This window comes from Botryllus schlosseri, chromosome 9 (assembly GCF_051294905.1).
Source record: "Botryllus schlosseri isolate E-star chromosome 9, Bs_hap1, whole genome shotgun sequence".
Classification (NCBI taxonomy): Eukaryota; Metazoa; Chordata; class Ascidiacea; order Stolidobranchia; family Styelidae; genus Botryllus; species Botryllus schlosseri.
This window is the reverse complement of record NC_137244.1, coordinates 15,690,284-15,708,066: the sequence shown is the minus strand read 5'-3', so window position 1 is coordinate 15,708,066 and position 17,783 is coordinate 15,690,284. Positions and strand designations below refer to the sequence as shown.

The 17,783-nt window shown below is 39.4% G+C and overlaps 1 protein-coding gene across 3 annotated transcripts in view; it reads right to left on the bottom strand.

Moving 5' to 3' along the window:
- The window catches only part of LOC145446143 (uncharacterized), a 32,748-nt gene extending 17,827 nt beyond the window's left edge, over nt 1-14,921 (bottom strand). For 2 of the 3 annotated variants that reach the window (XR_013917216.1, XM_080324374.1), the window contains exons 1-14: nt 14,756-14,921; nt 12,516-12,657; nt 12,229-12,375; nt 12,054-12,170; nt 11,893-11,984; nt 11,221-11,407; nt 10,251-10,339; nt 10,095-10,188; nt 8,307-8,405; nt 6,425-6,729; nt 4,067-4,249; nt 3,298-3,439; nt 2,641-2,717; nt 405-514 (exon numbers count right to left, since the gene is read on the bottom strand). Coding sequence is in view for 2 of the 3 variants with exons in the window: in XM_080324374.1 (XP_080180500.1) it covers nt 405-514; nt 2,641-2,717; nt 3,298-3,439; nt 4,067-4,249; nt 6,425-6,729; nt 8,307-8,405; nt 10,095-10,188; nt 10,251-10,339; nt 11,221-11,407; nt 11,893-11,984; nt 12,054-12,170; nt 12,229-12,375; nt 12,516-12,614 (1,741 nt within the window). In the remaining variant the exon portion in view is untranslated. The remainder of the gene's footprint in view (nt 1-404; nt 515-2,640; nt 2,718-3,297; nt 3,440-4,066; nt 4,250-6,424; nt 6,730-8,306; nt 8,406-10,094; nt 10,189-10,250; nt 10,340-11,220; nt 11,408-11,892; nt 11,985-12,053; nt 12,171-12,228; nt 12,376-12,515; nt 12,658-14,755) is intronic. The other variant, XM_080324375.1, reaches the window with a different exon arrangement.
- Between the last annotated feature and the right edge of the window lie 2,862 nt (nt 14,922-17,783).

Below are 17,783 nucleotides of genomic sequence, written 5' to 3'. Positions count from 1 at the left end.
CGAGACGACTTGGAGGTAGTGACTTGATCCCAACACTGATTTGTAGTGAGATTGGTCATTTTGTGGTGGTCGCAAAAATGTGCCCTCCATTTACGAAAGTGGATATGGCCACCTCCGATTGACAGCAAAAAATATGCTAACCATCGACCGAGTCTACTCTTTGAAACTACTTACTTGAGAAGGCCTACTTTTCATATGTTCATTTTCTACTTCTAATTGAGTAGTTTTGCCATGTCATGGAAATTGCTGCTTTTAATTCTATTTGAGTAGCAACGCTGACACTTTGACCACCTCCGCGAATTGGTTGTCTTTGAAAATATGTACTTTTACAGTTAGAACGTCGGAGACATATTTCCACTGCTGACGATACTCCGAATCTAATGTGTCGTACAACTATAGTTTACCTGGTCTTCCTCCGCATTTTACGACGAGTTCGGACAAGGTCTCTCTTTTGGCGCCGACCTTTTTATCGCGTAAAGATTCCGACAAAAGAACATTCTGAGTTTTGAAGACCCTGGAAATTGAAAACATGAGCATCATTGAGCAAGACTTGCGATCTCTGATATGTGTTCCGTTTACAATTCCATATACTCTTTCTTGATCCCCCACCTACCTTTTTGTAGGACAGTCCCTATATGACGACGACTGAACTTATTTTCGAACAAGTGCAGGTATTTGTAGTGTCATTAGCCATAAGTCAGTTCAAATAACTTTATTATTATCAAATTTACAATTTGACATGGATTGAAATGACTTGTGGGAATGAAAGCATGAAATCACATCCGAGTGCACTGTGAGCAAGCACTCACCGTTACATGGTAATGTTAAAATGGCAAATTTTGCCGATGCATAAGCAATCTTTATTGACCTCTCATCTTGAAGAAATAAGATTACTATAGCAAATTCGATATAAAAAATGCAGGACATCAAATTGTTCTCGGGGTCTCCGGTGAATTTCTCATTTTTCTCAGAAAATCGACATGTCAACGTAACAGACAGGTATAAATATGGCATCACATTCCTAGTCATACTGACTAAAATCAGAATTACACAATAATAACAAGAATTGTTGCATTCATGACACATTTGACAACCCAACTAGATGGTGCTGTCCATTTCAACACAGTCAATAGTATAGCTGAAACAGTTGAACCTTCTGTCATAATACTTCACCAATTAATTGAAAAATATTTTCTATGAAGTGGGCAAACATGTAAAGATTTATTCATTAAATTTACCAATAGGAAATACGATTAGGGAGTACCACACTATCTAATACAGTGATTCCCAAACTGTGGCGCGAACATTTTTGTAGTTTTGGAAAAGAACTGTATAAATATTTTGAGAAGGGCCTGAAGACTAGCATATGCGACTTCAAGATGCGTTTACTTCTTCAACAGCTAATAAATAAGCGCAAGTGACAATGAAATCAGTTACGGCATCCTATTAAGTCAAGCAATCTTTCAGCAGAAGATCAGCTAGAAGATCTATCAAAATTCCCATAATAGATTCAAAGCTAATTCTTCAAAAGAAATTGGATGAGTTTTAGCTATCTGCTAGCAAATCATATTCCATGATCAGTGCAAAACAATCTAATTGTGTTAAAATTTGCATCTTCATGACTAGATGAACATGACATTTCTTCTTTTGAGTGAAATTAAAAGCTGTAAACGAGAGACACTGTTTGGAATTAATGACAATATGCGTTTGTTTGTGAAGAATTAAGCCTTTTTATTGTATATGCTCTGTTCACATACTAAAAAGGAAAGGACGTAGCTTATTTTTGTCCTTGATGCTTTTGTGGCATACACACCGACTCATGATATGCATACACACGACATGTGCATCTGCATCTGCATATCATATGTGCATATGCATATCATGAGTGCATGATGTGCATATGCCGCTGGACAAGGATGGTGCAGATATAGCCCTTTATGGCTTTCCAAGTCTTGCACCACCCCTCCATGCTATCCCAGTAATGCATGAGCGTCAAGCAGGGAAATAATGGATACCAGTGTTACTAATCAGGTCTTTGGTCTGACCCGGCCGGGGATCGAACCCATGACATACCGATCAAGAAGCCGGACGCTTCACCATTACGCTATCTTGTCAAACATCGATCTATTTTAAAGCATCTTTCCTCGGCATAAGTGTGAGAGTGTGCCATAAGTGTGCCACAAGCCGAAAAAGTTTGGGAACCATTGATCTAATGGCTAATCATTCAACATTGCAACTGCTACGACTTTCTCCAATTCCCCACAGCTCGAACCAAGATGATTTCTTTCAGTCTCTTCATCAATAATATCAATAACTTTCACTGCGAATCAGCCTACAGTGCCTGCCTGCGATTGTATGCTCGTATAATTTTTAACTCTGTCAGAACTGCTGCAATGCAGTTTCATTGTAACTACCGGAGCTGATCTAAGGAATAATCTGAAGCTTACATGCGTCATCTTTTTTCATTTTTCTACTTGCAACTGTGGTGTATTACGTCAGTATAATCACGTCTAATTATCATTTCTTGTGTTAACTAATTGGTCCCTTTACGTTGCTTACAAGTGCTCGTAGTTTTCTGTTTGGTGGCTTATTTTGCTATGTGAACAAAGACACAACAGCGACTGTTATATTAGCTCTCACTTGGTGATAGATTGTTTCTTTGGCTCTTTTGCCCTCGCTTTTTCTCTCCTCTTCTTCTCTTTCGTAACGGCTAAAATCTAAACACACACAACGCCGACCTGTACTGATATTCATAGATACTGATCTTCATAAACCACCCTTTTTCTACTCTACACCGATTTTCTACGGCTGCAAAGGTGCATTTTGCTATACCGTTATATCTACGTCACAAGAGTAAAGTAATTTCAAAGGTGGTCATCATTGATACTAAGTAGATGTAAGCAGGTAAATTACACTTAAATTTTCCAAGACACATCAAAACTACTTTAAGTGCAAGTAAATTATGAAGTTCTGAAAAGTACTCAAATAAGTATTTGCAATATGCGTGCATCTTTGCGACAAACCCAAAATGACTAGTGCCACTACAAATTGGTATTCAGATTGGTATCCAGTTACCTCGAGCAGGATACAGGGGCTATTTTGCCAAGTCGTTGTGTCAATTTGATTTCATAAGAATGATCGCGACATAGCCCAAAACTACTTTCCACTTACCAAGTTCTAAAGTCTAAAACTTGAATAGTTTTGCCTAAAAAATTCTAAAGTATAAGCGAAAGTAAAAAACAAAACTTGAGTAGGCAAAAGTTTTTCGTTACCGACCATTATGAGTAATCTCCATACCTTTTCATACTGGTGCAGTTTCTTTTCCACTTTATTGGGAAGGAAAGGTCGTTTCTGGCTGGCGCTGAACACGCCTTTGGCAGCCGGCATCTGGTTTTTGATCGAGGAGCTCATCGCAAAGAGCCGGCCAAGTGCTTTTTTACTGAATTCAACTTGGAGTTAAACGGCGCTTGAATGTTTTTTCGATAGTGCCAAATCAGTCAAGTGTAAACAGTGAAAATAATTGTGTAAACTCTTGCAGGATCAGTCTGTAAACATCGTAGTGTTGACAGGAACAACCAATTTATTTACATTGTCTCACTCGATTCCTAAAAGATTTTTCAGAACTGTATAAATTCTACAAAAATAGTCAACTGGTCAGGAGATTCCATGCATTATTCAGTTCATATTCTTACGAAATTTAAATCATCAACTGCGTCGACACATTGAAAGAAACTCATTTTGTCACGTCTTGGCCGGTATTTTCAGATGACGTTCCGGGCATTCTACAAAACTGCAAATCAGTGGCAATTTCGCGGTCAGTTGAAGAACTTGAAAGTTTAGTTAAAATAATAAAAAATACTTGGTTATTATTTAGTAACATGTTCAATTGTTCACAGTTCACAGTGTTGGACCTACATTCAACACAAGGTATTCGGATATACTCTACGCTGCATTGTACATAAATGTCGCACACGACAGTGTGAAATTGAGCCTGAAACGGACAATTGGACTGAAATTGCGAGCCTACCCTCATCTAAATATTACAAATTCACTAAAACATACGTACTTGTTCAGGGTGGCACCAAATTCAATTTTATCTTTCCATTCATTTGCCGAATTGGCGAGCTGACCCGTTGATTTCCGGTTACCCATTCTTTTATAAATCGACGAGTATTCGTCGCGTACATGTGCGATTTCTGAGAGAGCCTTGCGGACGACTTCTTCTCTTTCTGATGGCTCCTCCCCGTTGCTGTGATGAATAAAGTGAATACAATTTGTACGGCGGTTATTCAAGAATCCTCAAGAATCATGCTGAAACTACAGAAAATAGAATCAGCTTGTTCAAAATGTAATTTGAGGCAATCCTGTGATGGTTTTGGCTACTTTCCGAATTACAAAATGATATCCAAGCCAATATAGTTTCTATACTGATACAGGCGCTACAGCGACATCATGTGGTGATGATTTCATCAACAAAAGGATCCAACTCAACTAATCCAAGAATGGTTTTTACCTAACAAAATGTGACGAGCACACATTAGGTAATTTAACTACCGTAAACCGGGGTAACTTTGCACTTAAGGGTAACTTTGGACACTAAGGGTCGTGACCAATTTCTCTGCCGAGTAGCGATTCTCTGCTCAGCAACGATTTCATTACTCAACTCACGCCAAAAAGTATACTCACACTCAAATACGTTCGGATCGGCACTCAAAGTTAAGTCATCGCACCACCAGACTTAAGTGTCAATTTTCACGGTCGAGCAGCCTGCAAATTGTAGGCAACACCCGCCAACTACCGGAGAACCGGTACTTTCGTATATAGGTAAAACGCTATTTCATGATGTGAGGTTCTGCTGAGCGAATAAAATCAGTGGCGCTAGGAGCGGACTTTTGTGTTTATATTAGTATTCATCATATGTACCCTTTCGACTTCTTGTCGTACAGCAATCTCGTTATACCAGTATACCTGCTGTTTCAATGCGCTAGCATCGATTTCCGCTGAGTGAAGGAGTGAGATGGCACTTGGGTGGATTTTGCTCAATATAATTTTATCATACAAATTTGATGTCAACTGCCTTTTGAAATTTATAGATACAGAAATGGTGACAAAGGATATTGCGATCGTCAAGCAAAACCGACAAGTTTTGTGGCGCTGCTAGCTCTCGAATTTAACGCTGCTGGTACTTTACGCTTGCACTTCCCACAATTAAACAGATAAAGCCTCTTCAACGACCCCAGGATGAACCTGAGCTGATAGAATTCTTGGTGATATCAGAGTCGGGATGGAGTCACTATCGGTTACGGTACCTTCAAGCCAATTTAGTTGAGAGCTGCAATAAGCTTTTGGAAACAAGAAATGCTGAATATTTCAGGGAGAAAATGTAGGTAGAGGAGCAGAGTGAACCGTTCAAAGAGGAGCTTCAATTGGAAAGAAATCCTGAAAATATGTCAATTTTTCATTCATTTGCACGATATTGGTGTATTCTTTTGATATTTGAGGCCCGCACTCACGGAAATGGAAGTAGTTTAAACGAAGTGAAGAGTGAGAAATTGTGAATGCATGCTAATAAAGGAGCCCATACTTCGAGATTTGAGACCGATGTTTATGTAGACCCGGTCAAACTAGTCACCATTGCTACTTAAGTAGAAGTAGTGATTTCCAAGACTTGTCAAAACGCAAAACTGCTCCACATAGAAGTATAAAATTTAAGGTCTGTTACAGGTGTCCAAGTAAAGAGTACCAGTATTTTAAAAAGTAGATTCTATGCAGGATGTCGCAGGCTTTCAGTAGATATCTAGAACTCTAGATATCCCTGTCCCGGTTCTTAGAACTATTGTAAATTTGAGTCTGTGAGCAGCTATCTGTTCATAGATTTGCTGCTTGCACTTTTGGTTTACCCTCAGGACACAAAATGCTGACAGCATCATAGCCCCGTTACCTTTAAATACGCTTCTACAATATATAAATATTATATATATAAATACTTCTGCACATAAAAAGAGAGAATCTATCTAACACACTCGCAAATCGGTTTATCCAAGTACAGCAAAATATGTATTAAATTTGCTCGTGTTTCCAATCTAAAATCACTGTTGTGGTCCGAATTAAGTCATTTACGATTCACGTTCTGTGATGTTTAGCAATGGAAAGCTTTCAAAATACATGGGCCGCGAGGTCGGGCCATCGCGCCATCACGAAAATTAAAAAAAATACTATGGTAAGAATATATCATTTATCATTATCATGTTGAAATATATTAGGAAAAAGTTGAATCAAGTACCCACAGAAATTTGATATTTTTCATGCATTTTATCAATATTTCTACGTTTATTGAGGCTTTCGCGGGCCGCATGCCCACCCCTGAGCTAGACTATCTCTCATTCTGTCAATACTCCTTCCCTATCTGACATGGACGACTCACGTGATAGACTTCGCGATTTTTTCCATCGCCACCATGCTCTCAACTCTGCACTTCGCTTCGGCGACCGAAACAAGAGCTGCGTTCGCTGCCTTTAGAGACGTATCGATCGCGTTATTCTTCACTGAATACGCTGACACACTGTCCAGAATGCCGAATGGGCCACGAGGTTGGTTTATTTGACTGGCCCCCAAAACGTTGCTAAGAACAGCCGACGATAGCAGCACTGATTCCTTCATAATACGGTTCATCATTTTATCGTCGATGTAAGTGATTTCAATATCCAGCACTGGGCGCTGGTCTAGAGCCTGTGAAAGACGCATAGAAAATAGGATTCTCACTCGAATCAAATAGAGCCCCTGCCTCACTGTAACTCAGAGGCCGCCAACCTTTTCGGCCAGAGAGTCACATGCAACTTACGAATCATGTCGCGGACCGCCTGAGTGCTAATGAACTTTTTTAGTCGTCTGATAGGAGCGAACAGGATTTGGTGACGGCGAAAACAAGAATTATTTTACTACACTTCAAAATCAATAACATTTATGTCATGAAAACCCAATGCGCATATAAGACCTAGTCGAGCGAAAGGCAAAAAGTTTTCAAAGTTAATAAATGAATATTGTTACTTGCATATATTGCGAAGAGCCTCTGTATACCGCTGGGCTTACTTTGCAAGGACTATTTGGGGCTATTTGGCACCTGGACATATCGATATCGAGGGTTTCGGTCAACATGCGCCTATCATTCATCAACTGACAACAAACCGTGTGAAGAGCGTAGAATTTTTTGCGCACTGTCATTGTGATTGACTCAAACCAAGTCATATGACTCGAGACGAGGGTGGCCAAGACAGACATTTCATTGTAACTTTGAAGAATAGCAAAGTTAACATATTATTGGTATTTCGTCATCAGTCCCGAGGCCTATTTGGAGTGTGTTAACACCGAGAAAAATTACTATATTACGAATGCGAGCCATTCTATATCACTCGAGCAGAGTTGAAAAACTGGGTGGAACTTGATTGAACTGAGAACTGAACGTAATGACTTGGACTCGAGTCACAACACTGTGACTCGGACTCGACCCTCTACCAGCCGACTTGGATTCGGGCTTGACTCGGTGGTGAATTGAAAATGACTCGACATGACTCGAGCCAAAACTATAGAGGCGAGATTGAATTGTGACTCGGAACCTCGTGACTTGGTCACAACCCTGGCCAAAACTAATATTTTAGTCGTCAACATCCCAAATTTCGTGGCCACGATAATCAAATTTTCAGTTGGCCTTGCAAGTTCACAATAAGTTACCCGGACAATACATTTTTTGATAATACAATCAGTTTTGACAATTATCTCGCAGGCCACGGGTTGGCCACTCCTGCTGTAACTGAATATATTTTGGGAGGTCGTACCTATTGATAGTGTCGTTAGTCATTTTACTTTAGTCGCAAAGCTGTTTTTTTTTTTTGCAATTTTGAAAATAGCCACCTCAGATAAACCGTTAAAAGTATGTGACCTTTTCACCAAATCTACTTTCTCAAACTACTCGGGCAGCTTTCAGACCTTTCAATTTCCACTTCCACTCAAAGTAGATTTGAAATCTACTTGTAATTGAGTAGAATTTTACGATGTACTCTATTCGAGTAGCAACAAGGACCGATTTGGACACACTTGCTTATCATTCAGTAGTGTAGTAGGTGAATTTGTTAACTACAAGATAACCTAACTACAAGATAACCTAACCTTTTTTTAAAATACTATCAGAAGCAGTCAAAATTTACGGATAGCACGATACAAACAAGATCGGATATCGAACAGCCTGAAATAGACAAGCCCGGCGACAGACAATGCCGATTTAGATCAATGCGAAAAGAAGCATACACTACCGATGATTCTGGAGGCAAGTTGAACTTTAGAGGGATCTGTTTCATTGTGGCTTGCGGAAATGAATGTATGAAGTAGTTGAGCTCATCCTTCGTAAGATCCTGAATGAAGGATTAGATTGGCGAATATGCGGCATTGAATTGGAACAGGGTTGTAGTGACACGAGTCAAGACTCGCCTCGAGTCAATTCGACTTGTACTTGAGTCATTGCGCATGACTATGACCAAGTCACATGGCTCGAGGCAGGGTCTAACAAGACAGGCATTTCATTGTAATTTTGAAAAATGGCAAAGTTATCACAGTATTATCATTTCAAAAGCTTCTTGGAGGTACAGAACTTCAATATACATTTGAATAGTATATTTATATTGAAATGAACCCCAATATTTTCGGCTGACACTCGTCAGGGGTAATCGTCAGCAACTCGTAGAGAATTGGAAAGAACATTGTATATCAACAATCGTATCACAAAATATTACGTCACCAGCATGGGCGACGCCCTTCACAATTCCATTTGTGTGCCTTAGAGTCGAGTTTTATCAAAATGCACCAACCAAAACTCTGTCCACAAAAGGAGTTCTCATTCACGAAATTTCATGCTGGTGACGTCATATTTTGTGATACGATTGTTGATATACAATGTTTTTTCCAATTCTCTACTAGTTGCTGACGATTACCCGTGACGAGTGTCAGCCGAAAATATTCGGGTTCATTTCAATATGAATATACTATTCAATTGTATTATCATTTCGTCTATCACTACCAGAAACTGTAAAAAGTGAGGAAGATTAGTATATTATGAATACGAAACGTTCGATATCACCGAGCAGAGTTGTAAAAAGTGGGTTTCACATCACATCAACTCGAAACTGAACAGTCGGACTCGGACTCGAGTCGAAACACTATGCCCCGGACTCGACACTCTACTCCGTGACTTGACTCGATGGTGAATCGAAAATGACTGGACTTGACTCGAGTGAAAACTATAAAAGTGAGATTGACTTGTGAATCGGAACCTTGTGTGACTTGGTCACAACCCTGAATTGGAAGAGCTCTATCAAGTCAGCACATTCTGCCCGGATCAGTTTAAAAAGGATTCGTAACAGTGGCGGAATATCTTTCGATCAAGATCCAGCTCTATATTTTAAAACAACATAGACATTTGGTTTAATGAAGCAAATTTCCTCTTTTTCTTGCCAGACATTTTTGCAAACACGAATCAAGAACACTTCTACAAATGCCCTTCACCCATCTCCGAATCCCCATCACGTTCAATCAAGGCGCAAATCAAGTATCATCTTTTTGATGATAATAAATTACATTGTGTAAAAAATATTTTGTTTTTTAAACAGTAGATGATCCACCCCATCGCCTAGTTCATGACTTGTAAATATGCCAGCTTATTAACTCTGTAAATTAATGCGGTTGTCGTCAGATCCAAAGGTTCAACGAAAACAACCTATATCTGAATCCCAAAACACCGACGTAGGCTACCCCTTTACTATTACCAGCAAAAAAGAATTCTTGACGACCAGAATCACAATCTATCATCCCGATTAGACATTTATAAATTGGAGTCCGAAAAATCTGATGACACCTTGAAGTTTTTTCATTTTGGAAAGGTTGATCAATAATAATGTCAATAATTTCCTGAACTAGACCGCTATCACCTTTGTTGATGACACTCGAGTCTTCAAAACACATCACATTGCTACTAACTACCATTGCCAATGCTAATAAGTGTAAAGCTACATCATGAATATAACACGTTCAGGATCACGAAAACTGACCATTGCCGCAGTTTTGTATGTGGCGTCCACGTCGAAAGTCACTCCTTCCAGGCATGTCATTTTGATCTTAACGTCGGTGACGTGCGTCTCCTCTCTTGCCAATACGATCGAAAGTCAAATTTGAAACTCTATGGAATTTTTTAAGCAAGGTGATACCTCAGAAGAATCGGCATCAGCATGTCCGATTCGAACTCTTCGTTTTCGTTAAGCCAGTAGAACGCGTCGCTACCCAAATGCTGAGAGAGCTGAAAGGAAAAAAAACATCATCGGAATTCAAACTTGCGCAAATGAACGGATCGATTTTAGACATAATGCCATCAATTTCAAAAACACATAGAAACCGCTTGAAATGGTACCAGTTTAATGCATAACGTCTAATGACACAACAAATGGGCAGAATTTTCGAAAAGATATTCAGTTTCTGATGCTATTTCACATGGTTCTTATTACAATTTCAATCAAAAAGGATGGAATTTTGTCCCAAAACTTACATTTGAAGAGCTTCTTGGAGGTACAGAACTTCAATATACAATTGAACACTATATTCATATTGTAATGAACCCGGATATTTTCGGTTGACACTCGTCAGGGGTAATCGTCAGCAACTAGCGGAGAATTGGAAAGAACATTGTATATCAACAATCGTATCACAATATATGACGTCACCACGATTGATACGATTGTTGATATACAATGTTCTTTCCAATTCTCTACTAGTTGCTGACGATTACCCCTGACGAGTGTCAGCCGAAAATATTCAGGTTCCTTTCAATATGAATATACTATTCGAAACTTACATTGTAATTTTCAAAGTCCAAATTGTAAAATGTAAGTCATTTTGCGTAAATCATGTCCCATTAGAAATGTGAGAAGTCTAACAAAATAGCCATTCATGGAAGTACTGCAAGCCGGCAAAACACACTTGATTACTCCAAAAAAGCATATGCAGGCTAAATTTTTACTGAGCAGTAGGCCTTGCTGGTTTTTAGATTGACGGACCGCATTTGGTCATTCAAACAGCTTACTATTTGATCATCACAAGGCATTGAGTCTTGTGTTACACATCGAGGTGTGCGTCTTGAGCGGACGAAAATAATAGCACCGATAATTATTATTGTTATAATACCTCGTCAAGCAGAGCCGGTACGTATCCGCCAATCGTGAATGCGGAGATAGGAACGCAGGCAGAGTTCCCCGATTTTGCCTGAGCTTCATTATAGTTCGCGATCATTTCCGTGGCATCCGTGCTCCCTTTGTTGGCTTCTCCATCCGTGAATATTACAATCAGGTCCTTGTTCTCTGCCGATTGCGAGCTACACAAGAAATTTTGTCGCGATATGTTTTACAACGTTGAAATCATTTCCATTAATCTCATTCGTTTTCCTGGCTATGACCACCGCATAGTTACCGGTACAGTGAACTTTGACTAGCGTTGTTTTAAAAGTATATTGTTATATCGTTATTTATCAAATGGATTTCTTTGAATATCTGTTGATATGCTTGTCTTTGTGCCGTTAACTACTTATAAGGGGCACAAGAAAACTCTTTCGAGTTATTAAACGAAATCTTGAAACATTCAACTTCAACTTGAATATTCAAGTTCAATACCGCTAGTCACCTATTCTAGAATTTGGAGAAAAAGTGATAAATAGGAAAATAACATTCGCAATACACTCTTGGAGGTCTACAGTTCTTGGAAGCCACCATTCCTGTGGATGGCATACGAAGTAGGCCTACTGCTTTATCAGGCGACGAAATTCAAATAATCTAATTAGAATTGAAACGAACAGAAGCCTACTCTTTCAGCACTTCTAGTCCCGTCATCATTCCAAGTTCCAGATTTGTGCCGCCGCGAACTGTGAGCTCCCGAACTACTCCCAAAGCCCGTACCTTCGATAAAAGATGTTTTCCCAATCATTATCATTTTCACATCATTCACAAAGGGAAGGGCAAACATACTTTGGCGTCATTGCTCATTATTGTGACTGGAAATTCGATTTTGACATTTTTCGCAAAGGATACTATACCCAACGAATCTTTATTTGCTACTTTTCTAATCACCAGTTCCGCGAACACCTGGAAATGCAAAGTTATCTATAACATCTAATTACATGGTTATCTATATACACTGTACCTTGACCCGATCCAATAAAGACTCGGTAGATTTACCAACTTTGTACTTCATGCTCGAACTAACGTCAATCACTAGTACGTACCGCAGAGGCGGACGCTTAATATCCGGTCTGGGTGGAGCTGATATCTCCATGACGACATCTAACATCTGTGAACGACATTTTGATTTAGAAAGGAAAGCAGAGGACAGAGAAGATGCCAAGGAAGTTATCTGAAGCACACAGAAAACGAAAGTAGATCCGAGAATGGAGAATTATGATTTCTGTGGTTTGCATTCGCTAAATATACCTGATTCCTGGTGACTTGGCAGAAATACTTGCTTCGTAGCATCTCATCCTTTTTTAGTCCCGAACCACGACTGACGCGGATCTTCTTCTGTCCTGGCATGATGTTGATTGTGTAATAGTCACACCCTGCCAGCCAACTTTCCCTACATAATAACAATATCTCATTTCCAAGTATATGTGTAAATAAACTGATGACGATGAGGTTTTCGCAGACATTTTGATGTATTGGTAATATCACAGTATATGTATATGTATACATTAGGGATCTTCAAAAATGACTTTTTTTCTCAAATCGTACAGGCTACTTGGTAAAATTGTTAGGTTACCAAATTTAAACCTACACACAAAAATTGGTTCAATTCCAGCCAGTAACCGCTTAGGAGAACTAAGTTTCTATTTAATATATTAAAATAAATAATAAAAAATTTGAAAATTTTCTGTTCACCCCATGAAAGTGTTAGGCTGTCTATAGAAACGATGCTCACCAAATTTGGTACAATTCCAACCAGTGGAAACGGAGTTATTGCCATCGAGAAATTTGGATTTGAATAAAATAGTATTTACGGTGACCGATTCTTTGTTTGTTTATTATAGTTGTGATCACCGTAAATACTATTTTATTCAAATCCAAATTTCTCGACGGCAATATCTCCGTTTCCACTGGTTGGAATTGTACCAAATTTGGTGAGCATCGTTTCTATAGACAGCCTAACACTTTCATGGGGTGAACAGAAAATTTTCAAATTTTTTATTATTTATTTTAATATAATAAATAGAAACTTAGTTCTCCTAAGCGGTTACTGGCTGGAATTGAACCAAATTTTGTGTGCAGGCTTAAATTAGGTAACCTAACAATTTTATCAAGTAGCCAGTACGATTTGAGAAAAAAAGTCATTTTTGAAGAGCCCTAATATACATACCTATATTTATATACTGTGTATCATGTTGTCTCAAAATTTGGGTGAAGAAACATAACTGAATTTTGCAGTTGCAGAGCTTGGCGCATTGCCAGACTGGAATCGGTGGTTGTTTTCGACAACATGTTGTGCGTGACAGACAGATTTCTCGCGTGATTGGAAAATTTCATCCGCTTGACGGAAATATTTTTTCTGCTCTGAATCGGTACTGAATTACTTACCAAACGACACAATGTGTTAAAATAGACCTGGTATACGCCAGACTAGGGTTACGTCGTTGCGCAAATGCCACGCTTGCTTGCGTTGATTGTAAAGCGAAAGCGCCTTATTTTGGATCTGAACTCCGGTATCGCTTTGTGACGTCAGCATAATTCAATAATTGGCGTGATCAGATGCAAATGTTTGCGTGACGTTGCGCGTGCCGTTGCCGCTTATTCCACTCCGGGCGCATTGTTATCTAATTGTCCTAATAAATGTGATATGTGTGTAGTAAATTGCTATCGGTTGTCATGGTTTTGCCCCGACATGGGTTTGCCATTTCCGAGTTATGAAGTTACAATAAAGGTTTCATCCCATATTCACATACTTGTTGGCATTATATAATTTGTTCTGATTGCCAGACGTATGTTTTCCAGAAATCTCTGACTTGCATGCATAATAGACAAGCAAGAAAATGAAAACGCGTGTACTAACATTACAGCAAAATTTGTCCATTAGCTTGAAAACAAGTCAATCACCCAGTCAAATGATGAAGTGCAGCCTACCGGTATTTGACGGTTCATTTAGTGAATACCTTACATTATATAGCCTATAGGTAGCTGTTCGCAAAATGAGAATTAGGATTTGGTATGGTTTGATTTCACTGGTTTACTGCGGTGGACGTTTGTTGTTTAGATATCATCCACATCTATAAGTTGCAATGCACCAAGACCAAGAGGTCACAGAGAAATTGTTTTTCCAAGTTGTGATCAAGGAAAAGGACGTGGTTTATTTTTGTCCTTGATGTTTTTGCGGCATATACACCGACTCATGATACACATACACACGATCTGCGCATATGCATACCATGAGTGCATGATGTGCATGTGCCGCTGGACAAGGAAGTGCAGATATAGCCCTTACGGCTTTCCAAGTCATGCACCACCCCTCCATGCTATCCCAGTAATAATAATATACCAAGCAGGGAAGCCATGGATACCAGTATTACTAATCAGGTCTTTGGTCTGACCCGGTCGGGAATCGAACCCACGATCTACCGATCAAGAAGCCAGACGCTTAACCATTACGCTACCTTGATCGGATAGCAAGAAAGCTTGAGTCTTACCGTTGATAATATGAGCGTCCTCACCGGCGAAGGAAGAAACGAGAAAAGGATGAGCAGACCGGATCAAAGATTCTGGCTGTACATTTACACGGCGACGAAACCAATCACTCCATCGCAGAGGCTTGCTACTTGCATGACCTACGACGATTTCCATATCGTAGCATTGTAACAGTTGTCACAGCAACGAGGTCAACAACATAATTTTCATTATGACGACAGAATCGTACATTGCGGAAATCCGGATATCACATCCAGATATCAGGATCTCTGCTGCAGCCGTTCCTGAATCCTGAATCGAAACTATGAAACAAATAGTATGGGGTATGTTTATATAGCTCAGTGAGTGTACTGGGAAGCCTAGGATGAGTCAATTCACGGAATCGTACTTTAGAATGAGGTTGGAAGGTTTCAAAATCTTCTAAGCGAAGAGGCATAATATGGCGTGTAGAAATAACCATAGCCTTCGTAAATGATATGGAAACAACTATGAAATATTTACACTGTGAAAATAACGAACTATGGAAATTTCACTCATTTCTGCTATTTTTTTGGCAAATTTTAGTTTCGTCACGATCTCACGGGGCTGTATCTCCAACTCAAATTCATGGAATTTATAGCCGCTAGCCGGCGCTGCCGTTTGAAAAATGAAGTCATGAACAGAGATGGGCGGATTCCAAAATTTCGGGATCCGAATCTATCCGGATCCGGCTGGCAATTGGAAATTCAGAGTCCGAAAAAATCCGGCTGGTGAATGTCCAGTTCGGAATCCGAGAAAATCCGGCCAGAACAATGCTAATTAATCATATTGCAGCAAAAAAATCCGGCTAAAATCCGACCGTCACCCCAAATTCAAAATCCGGATCCAGTCCGGCCTGGTAAAAAATCATTGAAATCCTGCTCCGGCTCCGGCTCCTGAACCGGACTGTGGCCATCTCTGGTCATGAAGTCATCACGATTGTTTTTTAAACTACAAAATTACAGTAATTCTATGGTGTGCTTTTCTTGGTAGACCGCGAGGAAGCTTATATTTTAGAAGGATTTGTCCTCCTTTTTGAAAAATTGTCCTCCCATCGCCGGCCATCTGATAGTCGACGAGCATGTCCACATTCAAGTCGAAATACAAGCAATTTATTGCTTTTTTCTTCACTATCTTCTTTTACTTTTCATTCAGTGTACGTGTGCATGCCTCCTCTTTACCTCGCCTAGGCCAAGGTGGGTGTCTGATTCCAAAGACTACTCCAAGTCGCTTCAACACCTCCCTATATTTTCATTGTATCGCATTTTTCGGTACATTGAACTAATCAGAATTCTTAATAAACCAATGATGAAATGTCCTCCCTTTTTTCACAATTTGTCCTCCTTTTAGCCTAATATGCCCAAAAATGTTGGCCTAAACTAAAAGATAGATGACGGGCTACGCGGGAGTCAAATCTTAAAAACCTTTTTTATTCAAAACTGATAATATAAGATGAAAGTTTTTCGGGAGTCAAATCGGGAAAATGACCTTTTTTTAGTCAACACCACAGATCGAACTATAGGTAAAAAGTGGGTAATTCGGGAGTCCAGCCAGAGTGATGATGATCAGTGATCACCTTTTAGTAAATATTTCAGAATCTGCTATTTTCAATTTCGGTGAACTAACTTCTATACTTTTGTTAAAAGTGTTCTCCTTTCCCGAGTCCATTCCAGCATTATTGAGCTTACTGAAGCATGTCGGTTAATGCCAATTTTTCGAGCGAAAAGACTGACTTGAATTTACGTCGGTTGGTAATGAGCAGCGGTGGACAGTAACGAAGTACTTCAACTTTTTCGAAGTACTCAAGTAGTTTTCCTCTACTTCTGGTACTTACTCGAGTTGATCTTATTTTTGCTAAACTGCTACTTCTACTTCGTAATATTTTGTGATCTACTTACTTACTTTTCGCTATTTTCAGTTTGTCAAGTAGAAGTAGTCTGATCCTCCAATCAGGAAGATAGACTGATGAATTTCGGGGGTGTTTTCACGGTGTATCAACATTTAATTTTCATAAAAGTTGAATATAAAGCCCAGAATTTTCCTCGCGCTTCGCACACAGTGGATATGGTGTGACCAGACTTCACGAAAGTATCGGTGAATATAATTTAGGTAGCGGGTTGCCCATATGAAATATTTCATCACATTATATATGGCTCATCATAAAGTTTGAAACTGATGTTTCGCAATCTAGCCTTTACATATCATATCGTAATCTAGCAGTCCATGGCGTGTCCTAATCTGGAAAAGTGGACTCTGACTTTTTTAGTTTTAGACCTGTTTTAGCATACAACCTTTGAACACGCCATGGACTGCTAGATTACGACATGATATGTAAATGCTAGATTGCGTAAAGTAATAGAAGATAGTGAAGAAAAAAGCAATAAATTGCTTGTATTTCGACTTGAATGTGGACATGCTCGTCGACTGTCGGATGGCCGGCGATGCGAGGACAAATTTTCAAAAAGGAGGACAAATCCTTCTAAAACCTCGATAAACCGCCAACACTTAGGTAGGAATTCTAGAGTCGACCCCGGTCGAACTCGAAACCGCAACCCATTGGTGTTGCAGTCGTGGATTACACTGTGCTGCGTCGATTTTAAGGTTACTAAATTATTGACGGTTCTTAGTGTACTTTTTGATGCTGAATCCAAAACTGTTATCCGTTTACTTCAATCAGGTCTAGATTTTTGCCAAATTGCATTTGAATTTTCGAAAACTGCAGTCTTCAGCGTTATGCGATTGAGATTTGTGACGTCATAAAATGAATTTAGCGATGATGATTTGATGAAAAGTTAAGAAAATATTTCAATTATGACGAAGACCATTCCCTATAGCTGTGGTTCTTAAAGTGGGGGACGCGAAAGCATCTGAAGGGGGGCGCGAAGCCACTGTTAACTGAAATTTTTCACGCTTCGCCCGATTTACGTCCAGCTCATGCTCATGGTATATCTATTGTCTATTGTCTATTGTCCGAATTTCATATTTGAGAATTCTCTCCTCAATAGCCATAAC